At 39.6% G+C, this 17,439-nt stretch overlaps 2 protein-coding genes across 2 annotated transcripts; one reads left to right on the plus strand and one right to left on the minus strand.

Moving 5' to 3' along the window:
• Positions 1–1,300: 1,300 nt before the first annotated feature.
• LOC124131621 lies at positions 1,301–12,120 on the minus strand. Its single transcript, XM_046495009.2, has 6 exons — positions 11,812–12,120; positions 8,365–8,538; positions 5,173–5,296; positions 3,814–4,002; positions 3,159–3,326; positions 1,301–2,746 (listed from the first exon to the last, which is right to left on the minus strand). Exons 2-6 carry the CDS (start codon positions 8,530–8,532, stop codon positions 2,115–2,117), a joined length of 1,281 nt encoding a protein of 426 aa, XP_046350965.2. The 5' UTR covers positions 8,533–8,538; positions 11,812–12,120; the 3' UTR covers positions 1,301–2,114.
• Positions 12,121–13,111: 991 nt separating this feature from the next.
• Positions 13,112–13,930, plus strand: LOC124131739 (histidine-rich glycoprotein-like; the record flags this gene model as incomplete). The annotated part of the gene is given in 1 exon segment (XM_048391993.1): positions 13,112–13,930. A coding segment is annotated over 1 exon segment (819 nt), but the record flags the coding sequence as incomplete, so codon positions are not given.
• Between the last annotated feature and the right edge of the window lie 3,509 nt (positions 13,931–17,439).

The raw sequence follows: 17,439 nt of genomic DNA on the forward strand, positions 1-17,439 counted from the left end.
CTAAGGCCCAACCCACAACTATGATGCCCGTATCAAATACATCACAATTGAATAACCATTTCTTGTTTGTTTCATTTTAGTCAGCATCAAACATGGGTGTATACTTTCTTTTGCCCGGCAGGTGAGAACAATCCTTCGTCCTACGGAGGTTCAGCACGGATTTAATGTAGATGGAGAATGTATTGCGACTTCATCGTCAGAAAGTTGTTTTACGTTAAAGATCACTTTCATTCTTCTGAAATGTATTCATTTGAAATATTATCCTTGATCCAAGTTTATGAATATTATCGTCATGTTCACGTGCAACGTGCTTCAGGGCTTAACAACTTTCTTTCAGACTAACATTGGTTTGTGTGATTTCATGACTTCATAAACATCAATATAAACCAACAAATTGAGTTGCGTATATGCATTGAATGATTTGTGATGCTTAAGCTTGATACACGGCAATGTCATGGCATCCTTTCAGTAAAACTCTCACGTGTCTTCCTTGTGTCCTGAAACGTCCATGGTTCCTGTTGTTCAAGCTCATATGGTTAAAGGCACAATGTGAAACCAAATAGCACGGTTATGGTGCTGACAAACCTAGAAACAATATCAGGACAATTCGGGATTCGAACCCACGATCACAGCTTTCTGGTGTGCCCGGGGGATTGACCATGTCTAGAAATTTAAATGACAAAGACATTTCCATAATCATAAGAAATCTCTATTAAAAGCAGAGTCTATTGTTGGGCTCCGGTTATATAATAAGCACGTGTTTCACTATCAAAAAGTGATGATACCAAAACACGAATAAATAAAAAAGATGAAGTGTTTTCATGGATTCTGTTTCTGAACATATTTCAAGGATGTTTGATTAACCTTAGCTTCAGCAGTAAATAGTGAGCTAATGTCGTGTAATCTGGAAGAAATAATTTTTAATCCAGTTGCAACTTTGGCACCATCCTTTGATCCACCAGTGATGATGGATCGGTGAGAATCGTATTTTGATCTTAATTGGATATTGGATAATTTAATATTCGTGCTGAAAGAATAACTTGTTTGTAGCAGATTGTGGCAAGTGTTTGACCTAGTTTACGGGGGATGTCACTTTTATCACTTAATAATTTATCACCTTCTTTAAGATGATGAACAGAAGATCTTGATGTCGGCAGAAATGCATTACCGCTTTGTTCCTACACTTTCGTACCTTTTTGCATTCATGATTAAACCATGGTTAAAGAATGTAACAATTTGCAGAGGACTTTGGAATTATTTCATCTGTTATTTTCATTGAACGGATCTGAAAACAACTGAATCGGATCTTCATTTTATTTAATTGTTCAGGGGTTAAGTTTACAGTTCATAATAGTTCATATACTGACCAAATGGCCGTGTTAAACTGTCATCTAGATGAAGATTGCTTTAAGAATGGTGGGGAAATGATCGCTTCCACAGAGGTCACCACGGACCGACCCGACACATTAGTTAAAAAGGTTTGAATCTGTGAAAGACAGATCAAGTACTGAATATGTTCCACTGGCAGGATGTAACTAAGTGTTTGAATCATCTCTGAGTTTTTGTTAGAATCATGATAAAAAATCTCAAAACAGGATAAAGGTTTTATGTTTTCTTATTGTCAGAGGTATTGTCCTGCAAACCATATTCGTTTTTCCGAGGTTGTGTTATAAAGGTTTCAATGCCCTGTAGAATATACAGGGGGTGCTTAACCTTTTTCTGTGTGTATATATTTTTTTGTTTATTTGTACCACCAAACAGACATTTAATTTTTTTGAACAAACCAGTAATATATTTCCGGTGCATTAGCTGAATAAAGACACATACACTATCTGTGAAATTTCGTTTACACTTCGAAAATGAGGATTAAAATGTCACCAAACAGGTTAAACTTGGCCTAGAAGGAAGGGAGAGACTGGGTTATGTTGGTAAAAACAATTCCATCTTGTCCCAGCCCAGAGAATTGGAAGTTCACACTATGCACCATAGAGAATGAGATTGTCTCGTATATCTAACATGGTTCTGATGAATTATGCCTTGCTCACACTGCCATCTCATCAGATCAGACGTATGTTTTTGAAAGACTAAAATATCTACTTGACAGACGTCCAAATTCACCGTGGAACGTGACCACTTTTGATGAATTTCATAAGTTTGATAATTTCAAAGTCTGTAAATTTAAATTCTCTTTTTAACAATTCATCTGTGAATTCGTTAAGGAGTAGCCCATCTACTTGCTTCTTTTCAAATTTTGAAACATGTTTGTCCAGTTTTAGTGCCTTGAGAGTTTTTGCCAAACCCTCTATTGTGAGGTATTGGAGATGACTGGGCACCGGTTTACTGCGTGGTGGCAGCGGAGGCGCAGGAACATCATCACTTTCTTTCCCCTGTACCTGGCTCACTTTTTTGGTGCTTGCATCCTCACAAAAGGAAATCGATCTTGGCGGAAGTTTCGGTCTGCAGCTGGTATCCTGACTGGTTGTACTGACACTCTTTGTGAGTTTTGTTACACTCGTTTTCTGTGGTTTGTCTTCGGTTCCAGTGATCTTTAGTTTTTTCTGTAACTCGTTCACCAAGTCTCCTTTAGGTGGACGTCTCTTGTGGAAATACGGAGTGGCATACTTTTCATCATCAGTGACGTTGTCCTGAGACAGGAGTGCAAAGGTGATGTATTCAGAAGGCTCTATGTAGGAATAGATGTGATCCTCTTTATCTACCACAGAGCTGTCCGAAAACACTGCTATCTCTGAAATGTACATAAAACCTCAATATCGTATCTCGACATATTACTACACACATTATTTAATACATGATATCTAGGTATATATAAATTTCAATGCAAGAGAATAACCAGTCTATTCCATTTGGCGTAAAGGGCAAAATAGCTGTGTAAATTACATGAATGGATCACTGAAAATCAGTCGAAGTGAACTACTGTGAACCTTCAGAAGTTGTCTTGGCTTCTAAACATCCACAAAGACTCTATAACATTATCATCATAATGTCTTCAAACGGATTATTCTTGTTTCCATTAATTGATCAAATGTGGTGTTCAACTACTTTTTGAATTTGTTGTACTGAATTGCATGTCTTTCATATGTTAATTTGGAGTTTGGCTTCTATCGGCGACACGTTGAGTTAATGGCATAGGGTCTTACCTTTATTCCCCATGTTGGGAGGGACCTTTACGTCTTTCAAAGACTCCTTCAGTTTAGCATACAGAGTCTTCCACTCCTCCTCCTCCATACCGACGACGCCCTTCACCGTGGACACGTGCAAGTCATCAATGTACAGTGGAACCACCATCGGGCTCATGTCAAGCGACCCTGGGGAATGATTTCATAAGGACATATTCAATTGCTGATGGTGTGAAACAGTACACTGAAGCTCGATGTGAACATTCAGAATACTCTTAAAGTAGCAGGGTAATCCTGCTATTATCTCCTTTGGCTGGGAGGATTCTCTCTATTCATGCTAATATTGTTCTCAAAACTTTGAATCATTTTAGGGTTGGAGATTGCCGGCAACTGCCCCGGTCAACTTAAAGTACTGACTTCAAGTCGGTGGAACATATCTGGGATGCATTTTTTGTGTGCGCCAGCGTCACGTAGCAGCTCACAATCTGGACTCTTTGCAACATTGCATGAGGTGTGGCTCGGGATCCCAAGGCTAATATCATGGCCCTCAAGCAGAGAGTACCACGATGTTGCCGGCCAGGATCTGCTGGGGACACAAGTGTCTATGCTCTATCTGTTTATTGACTTTAGTAAATTTAAGCGATCCCTTATTTCTTAACATAGGATGAAGACTTACGCCCATATACTCCATTAGCTAGGATGAAGGTCTCTTCGTAGATATGTGACAGAGCGAGATTACTGAGGTCCTTGGCCTTCTGTCGATCAGATCCCATATAAAAGGCGACGTTTGCGGGGGCGGAAAACCTGACCTGCACTGGCAGTTTGTTCTCAAGAAGGATCTGTTTCATTGTCTGTTCTGGTCCCACTGAAACAACCATGGTTTTGATTGATAAATCATTTGACAGTACTTTGTGATGCTTGTCGGTGTGATAGACGTGGACGTGGACGTTGACGTGGACGTGGGGTAAGGGTAAGGGTAAGGGCGTGGGCTTTGGTTAGGGCTAGGCGGTGGGCATAGGGATGTAGGTGCGGGACAGACAGACAGACAATTTATTCCAGTCTCACCTCATACACATATACCTGAACCACTCCGTATAGAGTTATGAGACACTCCTAAAAGATCAGTAATAAAAGCTTTAAGACACACTGCACTCAGCAATATTGCAGCAGTATGCAAATAATCGAGTGAGTGTGATTATATGTGTATGATTATATGTGTGGTGTGGTGTGGCGTGGCGTGTAGTGTGTGCGCATTTGTGAGTAAGTAGGTGTTTATGTGTGTGCAGTGGTTCGGGTTCGGGTCGTTAGGAACTTGTGGTGGTGTCATGGGTGTGGTGCGATGGGTATGGATATGGATGTGGGGAATGTGGATGGTATGTTGTGGATGTTACAGGTACAAGTCTAAAGGCTGATGTGACAAACTACGTTCCTCCCACATTGAGCTGACACGCTGTGATATAACTGGAATTCTGTTCATAGCGGCATTAAACCCAGCTCACTCACTCACTTACTCATTATCATTATGATTACGAGATATTTATATTGATTTTTACATAGAAGCCTTAAATACCCAGAGACCTAGATTCTTGTAAGTGTGGGTCAGAATCCGAGACGGGTGGTCAGGCTCGCTGACTTGGTTGATGCATGTCATCGATCCTTATTGCATGGATCGATGCTCATGATGTCAATCACTGGATTGTCTGGTCCAGACTCGATCATTTACAGACCGCCGTCATATAGCTGGAATATTGCTGAATTGGTGATATGTATAACCTGTATGTATATTGTTAATTTCAACATGGATGCAGGAAAGGCGGATTTTGTTAAAGTGCGGGGTTAAACAACAAATAAACCAAACCAAACCAAAATCCGAGAATCCGGAAGTCGTTGAATTGGTCGAGTCTCTGTGCACTGAGCTATTTAAACCATGACTATTATTCATAGACATTACACACCTAAATAGATTCCCACCATGTGAAACCTGTGGTCACTCATAATTCAACTGCCTGCCATACATCCACCGTCCACTACATACTCTTTTGTCTTGATATGACAATCTTGAACTTCATGGGGTACTCCTCGGGTATGCTGATTGTCCTGCCTCTTGAGTCACGAGCGACCACCCGTCTCTGCTTGGTGTAGCCGTGGCAGAACAGAGCCTGGGGAGGGAAAGAACAGATAAACGCACTTGTATGAACAATAATCTTGCTGTCACAGAACAAAGAAGTGTGTAACACAAAACCGCGGCTTCGAGTGCCGTGAGATGTGAACAAATGCGACACGTGCTTCTGTTAACAACCTATTTTGAAGATCTCCAGAAGAAAATGGTTGATCACATCGTGTCTTTTAACGGATGAATTAACTCAAAACGCTTGGATCTTCTAATTCCAGTATGTTTAATTAAAACATTTTCCATATTCATAGGAAACATAAGCATGTGTTTATGAATCACTATCAGTGTGTGATGATACTAGGTGTTTGCAAACATGCGAGCGTTTCCAGACCCACTTGTGGCACCCGATACAAGCACATGTAGAGGCAAGTCAAGTACTGACCTGAACAATCATATGATTCAAGCCAAACCAAGGAATTTCATCGGAGATAATTGATGGTCCCTGCTGCGTTAATTTTGGAAATGTCCTCACATAAGCTTAAACGTTTTGAAAGCTTTGGTGAGGCCTTGCATATTGTGACTCTGATCTAACTATCTGTTAGCAAGACACGGGAAATTACGACACAAATCAAAATAGGGTCTCGGACATCACTCATGTGTCATTGAAGCTTTTAAATTATTACGGCCTTGAATGCTATGACATGATTAAACAACATTTGAGCAAGGATTGTATGAGGCTCTTTAAAATCTTCGCAGAAAGAGCATGCTATGTTGTACCGCCAAGTTGTGGAATGCAGATATCAAAGGCAGGAGCAGCTGGAATATTACACGACTTAACCATTATGGTGATATTCTGCTATTGTTGATGCGGCTGGGCCAGGGATTCACTGAACAAAATTTAAACAAGTAAAACTGACGCTGTTATAGGTCACATTGCAAAGTTATAGAGAAGTTTTATATTAACCATAACATGGGCAAAGTTGGAGAAATAACTCTAATCTGTTGATTTTACTTCCAGGATCAACATATTCTCATGATTTCTCCTTTAGATTAAGAGATAGTTGACAATTGGAAAGTAGAAGTCATCAATCTTGCCATACAGTCTTGCATCCTGAATATGTAAAACAGAACACGGTTGCTTACTGGTGTAAACTACGTGAATATTCGTTAGGTCGTCCAAATATGATTGTGACTCATCTACTTTGTGATGATGCGTCAACAATTAGCAAGATCTCTATAATCATCTAATAAATGTATAACTACCTGCACAATATTTCCTGTTTTGTGTAATAAACATTGATCATCTGTATATTAATTGACAACATTTTAAGAACTGATTTCAACTATTTAATTGAAGCTTCAATCTGTGGATTAATCTGCATAACCTGTTCAACACGGAATTAATAGACGTCTTACCCGTTCCACAGAATGTATAAACGCCATTCCTGTTAAACAGAGAATGTAAAGATGTGGCTACAACATTTAAGGACTCAGTAAAGCTTTCAAACGTTTTATGGTATATATGTGAAGGACATTTCCAAATTTGACGCATGAGTCGCAAAAATGATGTCCTTTGTAATTCCTTATTAAGACTTGTACCATATGTTTCCGTGTTGTTTTTGGGTGCACAATTTAATCCACCAAAATATGGCCATTGTGAGTATTTCGTGAGCAAAGCCTTGATCTTTGACAGAGAGACATGACCATGAGAGGCAGTATGCCTGTAACCCTTATTTATTAATAATCATTTCAAATCTTCCATTTCAAGAGTCCATAACAGTTGTTGACTGTGATGGGAAATGACCATTGAGCATCATACACCCTTACTCGGAAAAAATGCAATATAAACATATATTTGAATGAAAATAGTTTACTGCAATAACCTAAACTGACATGCAAAAGCAATGTTACCAGTCTACATTGTTGGTTTCTAAAAGCAGAACAGGAAGATATGTGTATGGTCAAAAGACATGAATTAACAAGTTACGCCATGAGAATCAAGTTGGCCTAAAATGTACCCTGTTGCAGTTTGAGATGCCTCAGTTGTGAGGATGAAGGGTTTGTTTTGGTCAGGTATGCAAGGATGGGGGACTATTGTAAGGGCTTGCTTTAGCTTTTTGATTGCCTGTTGGCAATTGTTGGACCATTCAAAAGGTTGTATTTCAGAAGGTTTTATAGAGGGGAGACTATGCCAGAATTTTTGCGGTAATACGCAGCCAAACCTAAGAAATGACTCAATCGAAAGATGCATCATTTTTCATGAGGGAAGGCGATTACATTTGCTTGGTGTTAGAGCGAGTCCTGCTTCTTTTATCTTTTAGAATACTGCCTTGAGGTGATTAAAATGTTCTGAAAACGTTTCAGAAAGTACTATGATGTCATCTACATATATAAATATGTAAAGCCAATTAATTTCTTCTAGTGCCTGAAATGGTTTGCTAAAATGCCATAGGAGCAAGGGAGAAAGGGAGGCGATCCATTAAAAAAACCATGTCATGAAGGCGACTTGTGTTTTGTATCTGGATTGAGTGGTATTTGCCCAAAGCCACAACAACAGTCAAGGACACTAAAAATGTTGCCATGGCTGTCGTCTATATATGGCATCAACGACATCTTCAATACGTGACAGAGGGGAAAATATGTAAGTTTGGTAACTGCATTGAGGCGTCTATAATCGACGCCGAACCGATAAGAGCTATCGTGTCTAATCAAAAGCCCCCTCTAGGCAGGACCCTTAATCCCTGTTTAGAATCACATACATCTGTACAGTTATGATGTTTAAGTGAACAGTGAGAAACTTTTAATATTCTTTCCATAGGTTGAATCTAAAATGTCCTGTAAAATAAACCTAGCTCTCTTTACAGAAAAATAACAATCTCAGCCCCTAAAAATTAAAAACAACAACAACATGACTCTACCCCAAACACATAACGTACGTCAGAATGTACGGGCGTCAAACATGTTCACCACATAATGTGCAGACATCAAACGTGTTCAACACGGAATATATAGACGCCTTGCCTGTTCAACCCAGAATGGTTAAGCTTCTAACATGTTCAACACAGAATGTATACACATCTAACATGTTCAACAGAGAATTCATAGACGCCTTACCTGTTCTGCGGAGAAGGTCTCGAGATCGGTGAACCCATAGCACCCTTGTGTCACTATAGCGAATATCGGCATATTCTCCGAGTACCGGTCAAAGAACTCTGGCATGGAGTAGTCCTCTTCATATGTTTCAAACTGTACTACCTTATACAAGAATTTCTTCGACGCCATGTTTTCCTGTGCAAAAAGACAAAAAGTGTCTCCAAAATCGTTGAAAGGCATTACTTTGAACCTTGACAGCTGTTATGTCTTGAATGAAATAGGATATGATTGTGGTATATGTGTTGCAGTTAGATTGTGGAATCAGTCATTTCGAGAAATGACTTAAACTTTCTGTGATTACGCGAAATGACTAGTGGGGTAGTTCTTTCATGAAATGACTGAAATTTATTACCAGGCATTTCATGAAATGGCTATGCAGATTCCATAAGGAATAACTAAAAAGGGGGTGCACCAGGAAAGGGCTTCACACATTGTACCCATGTTGGGTACGAACCCGAGCCTTCGACGTGACGAGCGAAAGCTTTAACCACTGGCCCAAACATTATTAGAGTGAAAAAGATAGCACAAAGTATGAATAATATTCACAAAAATGTATCATAGAGGGAAACAAAAAGCCTATAGTGTGTATATTATCAACATATTGTATAGTTATGTAGTCGTAAAGTGTTGCTGAAAAGTGAAACAGATACCACATAACATAATGTAAACATTTAAAAAACATTTTGTCACCTTTATTGACAATATTCCCTTACATAACCACGTGGTTAAGGGTTACTGAGATGGTAAGAATTTCCTTCTATAGGACCAATGAAGATCCAGGGTAGAATAGGTCTTCAGCAACCCATGCTTGTCGTAAGAGGCGACTAACGGGATCGGGGGGTCAGGCTCTCTGACTTGGTTGATGCATGACATCGATCCCAATTGCGTGTATTGATGCTCACGATATTAATCACTGGATTGTCTGGTCCAGACTGATTTATTTACAGACCGCCGTCATATAGCTTGAATATTGCTGAGTGCGGCGTTAAACAACAAACCCACCAACCGTTTATAGTAAATGAGGTTGATAGGATAGGGGTTGTGCGCCAGGAAAGAAGGAGGGTGCAGAGGAGGAGATAGGATGGCAGTATCTAATCTAAGTTAAGAAGTGACCATTTTCCGTTTATCTTAACACTATCTGAGGTTTACATATACATTTTTCTATGTTGAAAAACATCCTTTATCAGATATAATACATGGCTTCTATTTCAATATCTATAGCGGCAAGTGTTTATATATTTTTTTTCAAAATAAAACACAGGTGGTTTTCGAGAATGTTCAGCTTGGGGTCTCCAAGTATGAATGACACTTTATCGAGATGCAGGGTCTTAGAAGTTCTTTCTTCATACCAGTTAATGATTTTTTAAATTAGGTTTCTAGTCTCATTACAATAAAAGAAAATTAAATGATTTATTTATTGCAAAACTAATATTGCAAACTATAATGCGAACATTATAGTTTTCACTGTAAAATACTGTTTTGTGAAGTGTTTAATCGATAGCATGTACTGTGTAGTATGAACAGGTAGTGTGTTACCCTTAGATTGTAGTCATGTTTTTACTATGTACTGTGTAGAATGCAGTTGTGCTTTGTCTGTTTGTTGTTTAATGCCGCACTCAGCAGTATTCAAGATTATTGATGTCGGTCCAGACAGACAGTCCAGTGATTGATATAAGGAGCTCCCATACACGCAGTTGGGATAGGATAATTTACAATTAACCAAGTCACTGGGCCTGACCATTCAATCCATTTGTTCATCTCTTACGAGTGAGTGAGTGAGTGAATATTGCTTAACGCCGCATCAGAAATTTTGCAGCTATTCGCGGCGATCATCTCTTACGAGAAGCATGGCTTGCTGGGAGCCTGTATCCCAACCTGGAATCCTCATAGTTTGAATGCAATGGAACCAAGTAGGTATTTCCTAAGATTACAATTTATTAACGTTAGATTATATTCAGTTAGTTATGTACACATATAATAACATAACGTGATTGAGAAATGATCATCATTATAATTATACTGCATTTAGATTCATCACATAATTGCGCATAATCTGTATGTGTGCTTTTTAATGCAATGTATTTATCATAAAGCTCCGATGCATAATTCCGTTTGTTCCCGTATATTCGATATACATTTGACATTTTTTTTATGTAACCATGTTAATATGGTACATGTAATGATTTAGTTAACCATATAAATTTCACGCTGTGCTTATTTCTAATCATATTTACTTTTAATTAACCCATACTTATGTAGTCTTGCTCCATATCGTTCGCTGTGAGTGAGTGAGTGAGTGAGTGTGGTTATACGCCGCTTTTAGCAATATTCCAGTAATATCACGGCGGGGAACACCAGACATGGGCTTCACACTGCTATTAAGATTTCTGATAACATTTGGGCATTTCGTTTTATAATTCTCTTCACTTTAGCTATAATACTTGTTAAAAAGTCCACATTTAGTGCATTATTTATTCCATTGTTAACGTTTGTGTTTACATTAAAGCGTTGTATGGGAAACATATGTATTGTTCCTGTCATTTATACCGGCTGTAAGTGTCAAGTTTTCATTTTGACATGACATATGCGATAAAGATACCAGACAGTGTAAACTTTTCGGCAAAATGGTGTCTTTACTTTAGTTACTGTAGATGGTGTCATATTATGCTAACAGAAAAATATTGGGCGAGGCGTAATATCGGTGTATTTACACAGTGTAAATATATGTGTTGAGTACAGATGACGACCTAGGTAGTCCATTATTCCTCAGCTAGGCTCGTTTTATCCTCTTCCTTTTTTTAAAAGTCATAAAAGTGAATAATGAGAATGATCCGTCCCCGTTAGCATTCAAAGCCTCTCTATTATGCCTAGGTATTATCACGTACAAAACTTGGCTATGCTTAACCTTTGATTATCAATATACAATACAATGTTTTATGTATATATCTACAGGGATTCAAGGATTGAAATATGACCCGGCAGTTTTAGCATTTGTACAGAACGAGGAAGGTGTCGTTTTCAATCTATGCTAAAACATTTTACCTGTATCCATATCTATCGTATGATGATAGCACGTCAACGCCACAGAATAAATAAAACATAGTGGCAATGACATGAAAGCCAGCAAGTTCTCCATATTGAGAGAATAACTTCCGGGTTCCCCGTAGCCTAGGTATTACGAGCATTTATCTAGTGCATTGGACGTATTATTAGATTCACTTAGAAACTAGTTATAAGAATGCATGTAGAGGACATACTGGTTCCATATACCCATTATAACTGTCTCCAGACTGACTATGCTACCCATTCGTCATGTTAGCCTGGTAGAGAGGATCGTCAGTGACTCTTGCCACTATATTGACCTTTACCCAACAGCACCTGGACATGAGAGGGAAACATGTATCTTACCTTAGTGTAGCCGCGTCCTCAATCCGATGTAACCAGGAGCGGGTTGCTGTTTGTCGCTCCACAACTTGATCAGGCCCGCCCTGTGCACTGTGTGACTATGTAGACATCAATATGCGACGGTTAAATATAGAACCTCGGTGATTCACATGTCATAGCACAGGGAAAAATAGTCACCCTTTTCCGTCTGTTTCTGCACCTCGGAACGGTCATACATATATTTGCTGTTTGTGTTGTATGTATGTGCAGTGAACCCCCGTACCTCCACATGCAAGGGTCCCTTCGTCGATGTACGTATTCACGGCAGAAATGCACCCGAAACAACTCGGCGTCCACTGTAGGTTTGGGGTGGAGTGGGGTAGAAAGGGGTGGGGTAGAAAGTGGTGGGGAAGAGAGGGGTATGGTAGAAAGTGGTGGGGAAGAAGGGGGTAGGGTAGAAAGGGGTGGGGTAGAAAGGGGTGGGGAAGAAAGGGGTGGGTAGAAAGGGTGTGTGAGTACGGATCACACACTGAACGGTGTTCACTGGACAAGCAAGTACTAATAGAGTTTTGGAAGTAAGGAAGTAAGAGTTGATTATCTGTATGAGTGTTCTTTTTACATTATTACATTTCAGGACATATATTCACATGATACATTTTAGTTTCTTGAGGAGGTAATGTGGGGGTGATAGGGTGTTTAACGTGGCATTCAAGAATATTTGTCTTATGTAGAGACGTGCATAAGCGCGCGCGCGTGTGTGGATGTTTGTACTAGTCCGGACTAATGCCGATTTTAGTGTTTCAGCCCACTGAGATACCATGCCGCAGTTAAACATGTATAAATAAACGTGGTCCAAGCCGACCAGTCCTTGTTTTATCTCCTTAATACCGAGCAACGGGCAGGGTAACAAGTACAATCTTTTAACGTCTTTTTGGTATGACGCGAGCATGGGATAGAACAACTAACCTTCTGCTCTACAGGCAGACGCTCTATCCACTACACCTCGGACTCTGAATTGATTTAAGAGAAACATTCTTATACACATCAATTGACACATCCATATACACATCCATAGACACAGCCATATACACATCCATAGAGATATGGGGCGGTCGGGTAGCCTAGTGGTTAAAGCGTTCGCTCGTCACGCCGAAGACCCGGGTTCGATTCCCGACATGGGTACAATGTGTGAAGCCCATTTCTGGTGTCCCCCGCCGTGATATTGCTGGAATATTGCTAAAAGCGGTGTAAAACAATACTCACTCACTCACTCCATAGAGATATTCATAGACACATCCATAGACACATCCATTGACACATCCATAGACACATCCATAGACACATCCATAGACACATCCATATACACATCCATATACACACCCATTGACACATCCATAGACACATCCACTGAAACATCCATAGACACATCCATAGACACATCCATATAAACATCTATAGAGACATCCATAGAGACATTCATAGACACATCCATATACAAATCCATTGACACATCCATATACACATCCATTGACACATCCATATACACATCCATTGACACATCCATAGACACATCCATATACACATCCATATACACATCCATTGACACATCCATAGACACATCCATAGACACATCCACTGACACATCCATAGACACATCCATAGACACATCCATATACACATGTATAGACACATCCATAGACACATCCATATACACATCCATAGACACATCCCTAGACACATCCATTGACACATCTAGAAACACATCCATAGACACATCCATAGACACATCCATATACACATCCATAGAGACATCCATATACACATCCATTGACACATCCATAGACACATCCATATACACATCCATATACACATTCATTGACACATCCATAGACACATCCATAGACACATCCATAGAGACATCCATAGACACATCCATAGACACATCGATATACGCATCCATAGACACATCCATATACACATCCATTGACACATCCATAGACACATCCATACACACATCCATAGACACATCCATAGACACATCCATAGACACGTCCATATACACATCCATAGAGACATCCATAGACACATCCATAGACAAATCGAAATAGGCATCCATAGAAACATACATATACACATCCATTAATACATCCATATACACACCCATTGACACATCCATATACACATACATTGACATATCCATATACACATCCATAGACACATTCATAGAACATCCATATACACAACCATAGAGACATCTATTGACACATCCATATACACAGCCATTGACACATCAATATACACATCCATAGAGACATCCATATACACATCCATACAGACATCCATTGACACATCCATATACACGTCCATAGACACATTCATATACACATCCATTGACACATACATATACACATCAATTGACACCTTAGACACATCCATAGACACATCTATAGAGACATCCATATACACACCCATAGACACATCGATATACGCATCCATATACACATCTATATACACATCCATTGATACATCCATATACACACCCATTGATACATCCATAGACACATACACTGACACATCCATAGACACATTCATAGAACATCCATATACACATCCATAGAGACATCCATTGACACATCCATTGACACATCCATATACACATCTACTGACACATCCATATACACATCTACTGACACATCCATTGAGACATCCATAGGCACATTCATAGACACATTCATATACTCATTCATATTCTCAATCACATGTATATTCCTGGGACGACTGCACCACACCTGTGCCAATGATTATTTGCCATCATCTATGGTCGCATCTCGTTCCTACATCCTCTCTCTACACTTGCACAACACTAGCATATTCCAATGCTGGTCATCCGGGTTAGAATTGGTATTCAGCAACAAACGGCGATAAACGGGATCGGATGGTCAGACTCGCTGACGTGGTTGATGCATGCCATGTTATCGAAATTGCATAGATCGAAGCTCATGATGTCAATCACAGGATTGTCTGAGTCGATATATTTACAGACCAACGTCATATAGCTGGACTATTGCTGAGTGCGGCGTTAAACAAACAATCAAACATGCTGGTCGGGCCTGAAGAACTGTTTTGTTATGTTTTATTAACCCCTCAGCACTTTCCAGATGAACGGTTTACTTGCCTTTCCATGTTTGTAAACGGGTGATTTTGCCGGAATCGTACAAGGGACTACGTGTTGCGGAGATATCTTATGAAGAGGGAATAGGTTTTTCGCTCTTATTTACAATGTAAAAATGTATACAGGTATTAAATCACGCTAGCCGGTATCCCGGCTGTGCAATCAACATGATTCGGTTTGTTTGATCTATCGGAGGGAGTTCTATCCTCTGCGTACAATCTGGAAAAGGAGAAGTTGGCAACTCAGTGTAGTCGCCATTGAAGTTCATGTTTACTGTGCGACCCTATACTGAAGAGGTAAAAACATACAAACTCGAGTGTGCTTGGATATCTTCTATCAGTGACTTTTTCAGTTTGAGTAATCTGATCGTGCAATCATTCACAGTAGGGGCGGTCGGGTAGCCTTGTGGTTAAAGCGTTCGTTCGTCACGCCGAAGACCCGGGTTCGATTCCCGACATGGGTACAATGTGTGAAGCCGGTGACAGTAATTTACGCTATACACAGGGTCTACTTGTGTCAGTGTTTGTGGTTTGTTGGAAAGTCCGGACCTGTTTGACAGCTTTAATTCACTGCTCCAGTGCATCTTATGATAATCCTTTCATACACCGTTGTAACATCACGAGGCAACGGATTCATTCTCATGCGTCAACTAGTTACAGCCGAGTCGATAGGGGCACGTCTAGATCACTTGTCAGTCCCAAAGAGGGATAAATACTGTGCACCACGGAAGTAACACACAAGTGAGGTACGTCTGCATTTTTAAAGGGTGGATATAAACTTACCAGTGCACATGTATGTCAACAAAACTATCTCTTACTGAGCCGACAACTAGACTCCCTTGGCTTATCCAAATATCAACACAGTGATACGCCCTCAAGTTACATGAAGATCTCAGCTGAGCATCTCCACTTGTCCACAGACGGTGTTCATGCGTTGATTTCATATCGCGAACGTGAAGCATAAAATGTTATTTATGACCACAAATTGTGCATACGTGTTGCATTTTACAATAATGTATATACAGTAAACTACGGTTATAACGAACACTCTTATAACGAACTGACGGATATAACGAACTAACTTTTGAGTCCCGACTTTTTGCTGTAGTTATGCTGTATATATGCTTATAACGAATTACGGTTATAACGAACTAAAATTAGTAGTCCCTTTGAGTTCGTTATAACCGTAGTTTACTGTACTGTGGCGAATTCAAGAGATGCATATATTTGTTTGTTTGTTTTTGTTTAACGCCGCACTCAGCAATATTCCAGCTATATGGCGGCGTTCTGGAAATAATCGAGTCTGGACCAGACAATCCCGTTAGACGCCTCTTACGACAAGCATAGTCACCTTTTACGGCAAGCATCGGTTGTTGAAGGCCTGTTACATCCCGGATCTTCACGGGTCAAAAGATGCATATGCTTACTATTACTTAGTCTTCGTCATATGTTTGTAGAAAATACATCATGGTTGGATTGGTAACTGTACACAATTGGCAAATATGTGCACCGTTTCCTAACTTGATGAACTGAAAACGAATCACAAAAAATCACTCAAATGAAAATCTTTTATATTCCAAGCAGTGATTTAGATTGAGGCGAGAGTAACACTCTCATGTTTTTTTTTAAGTTGACAGACTAAATAAAAATGAACTTCAGACTAACATTATCCCAATTTTGCAATTAGACAGGTTATTTTGAGCAATTCACTATCAATTTCTCGTGTATGAAATCGTATCGTTACGAATTTGTAATACTGTTGCTTCATCTCCATGCCTCGCTATCTCGAATGTCCGGATATCTCGAAGTTTCAACGCGGTCGCGCAAGGTTCGACATACCGAGGTCCGACATTTGCCCCTTGTAAGCCAATCAGTTATAAGCTCACGTGTTATAAACTTATGTTTGTTTTTTTATTGCTGTTAAGGTCAGGCTTGGTATTCATGCTGTTCATAATGCGTCCACGCACATGCAAGTGTGTGCAGCAGCAGAAAGTGTAGTGATGGCAGTCCTCTAGTTGCCTTAATACGCTGTGCAGAGTTGCGTCCCTTAGCCCCACAAGAATCATGTGAGCGTAGGTTTGAATCGTAGGTTCGTCCTGATTTTGTGTCTTGGTTTATCCGCTCCAAACTGGTGGTTGTAGGTTTCAACAGTAATAAACATTTAAGACTGCATCCCCTCGAGCTTTCCTTCCACATTTAGCTGTCATGTAATACACTGTTTATTGCATTAATCCAGAAAATTATTTATAAATGCAGCGCAAAAGAAGTTATTCCAAATATAGAATACTCAAAACGAAAAATTGTACAATTTTATAACACTACCAAATGTATTTATTTGGCAACTGGCGCAGAAAACATACCTTCAATTTGGGTCAACGCTGTATTTGTCATTTAGAAATAGTGATGTTTAAGCTGTTAATGTCTTTTTACCTGTACATGGGAACTTAAAAAGTAAGAATGTAGAACACTGAATATAGTTAT

Source organism: Haliotis rufescens, unplaced genomic scaffold, assembly GCF_023055435.1.
Source record: "Haliotis rufescens isolate VD_foot unplaced genomic scaffold, xgHalRufe1.0.p SCAF_104, whole genome shotgun sequence".
Lineage (NCBI taxonomy): Eukaryota > Metazoa > Mollusca > Gastropoda > Lepetellida > Haliotidae > Haliotis > Haliotis rufescens.

Bases quoted from the DNA above. Each gene is read 5' to 3' on its own strand.
- LOC124131621 (XM_046495009.2), bottom strand. From the start codon at position 8,532: ATGGCGTCGAAGAAATTCTTGTATAAGGTAGTACAGTTTGAAACATAT. The intron at 4,003-5,172 runs GTATGTAGTGGA...TGGTTGTTTCAG, and splicing joins TGTCATATCAAGACAAAAGA to TGGGACCAGAACAGACAATG. The intron at 2,747-3,158 runs GTAAGACCCTAT...TGTACATTTCAG, and splicing joins TCCCAACATGGGGAATAAAG to AGATAGCAGTGTTTTCGGAC.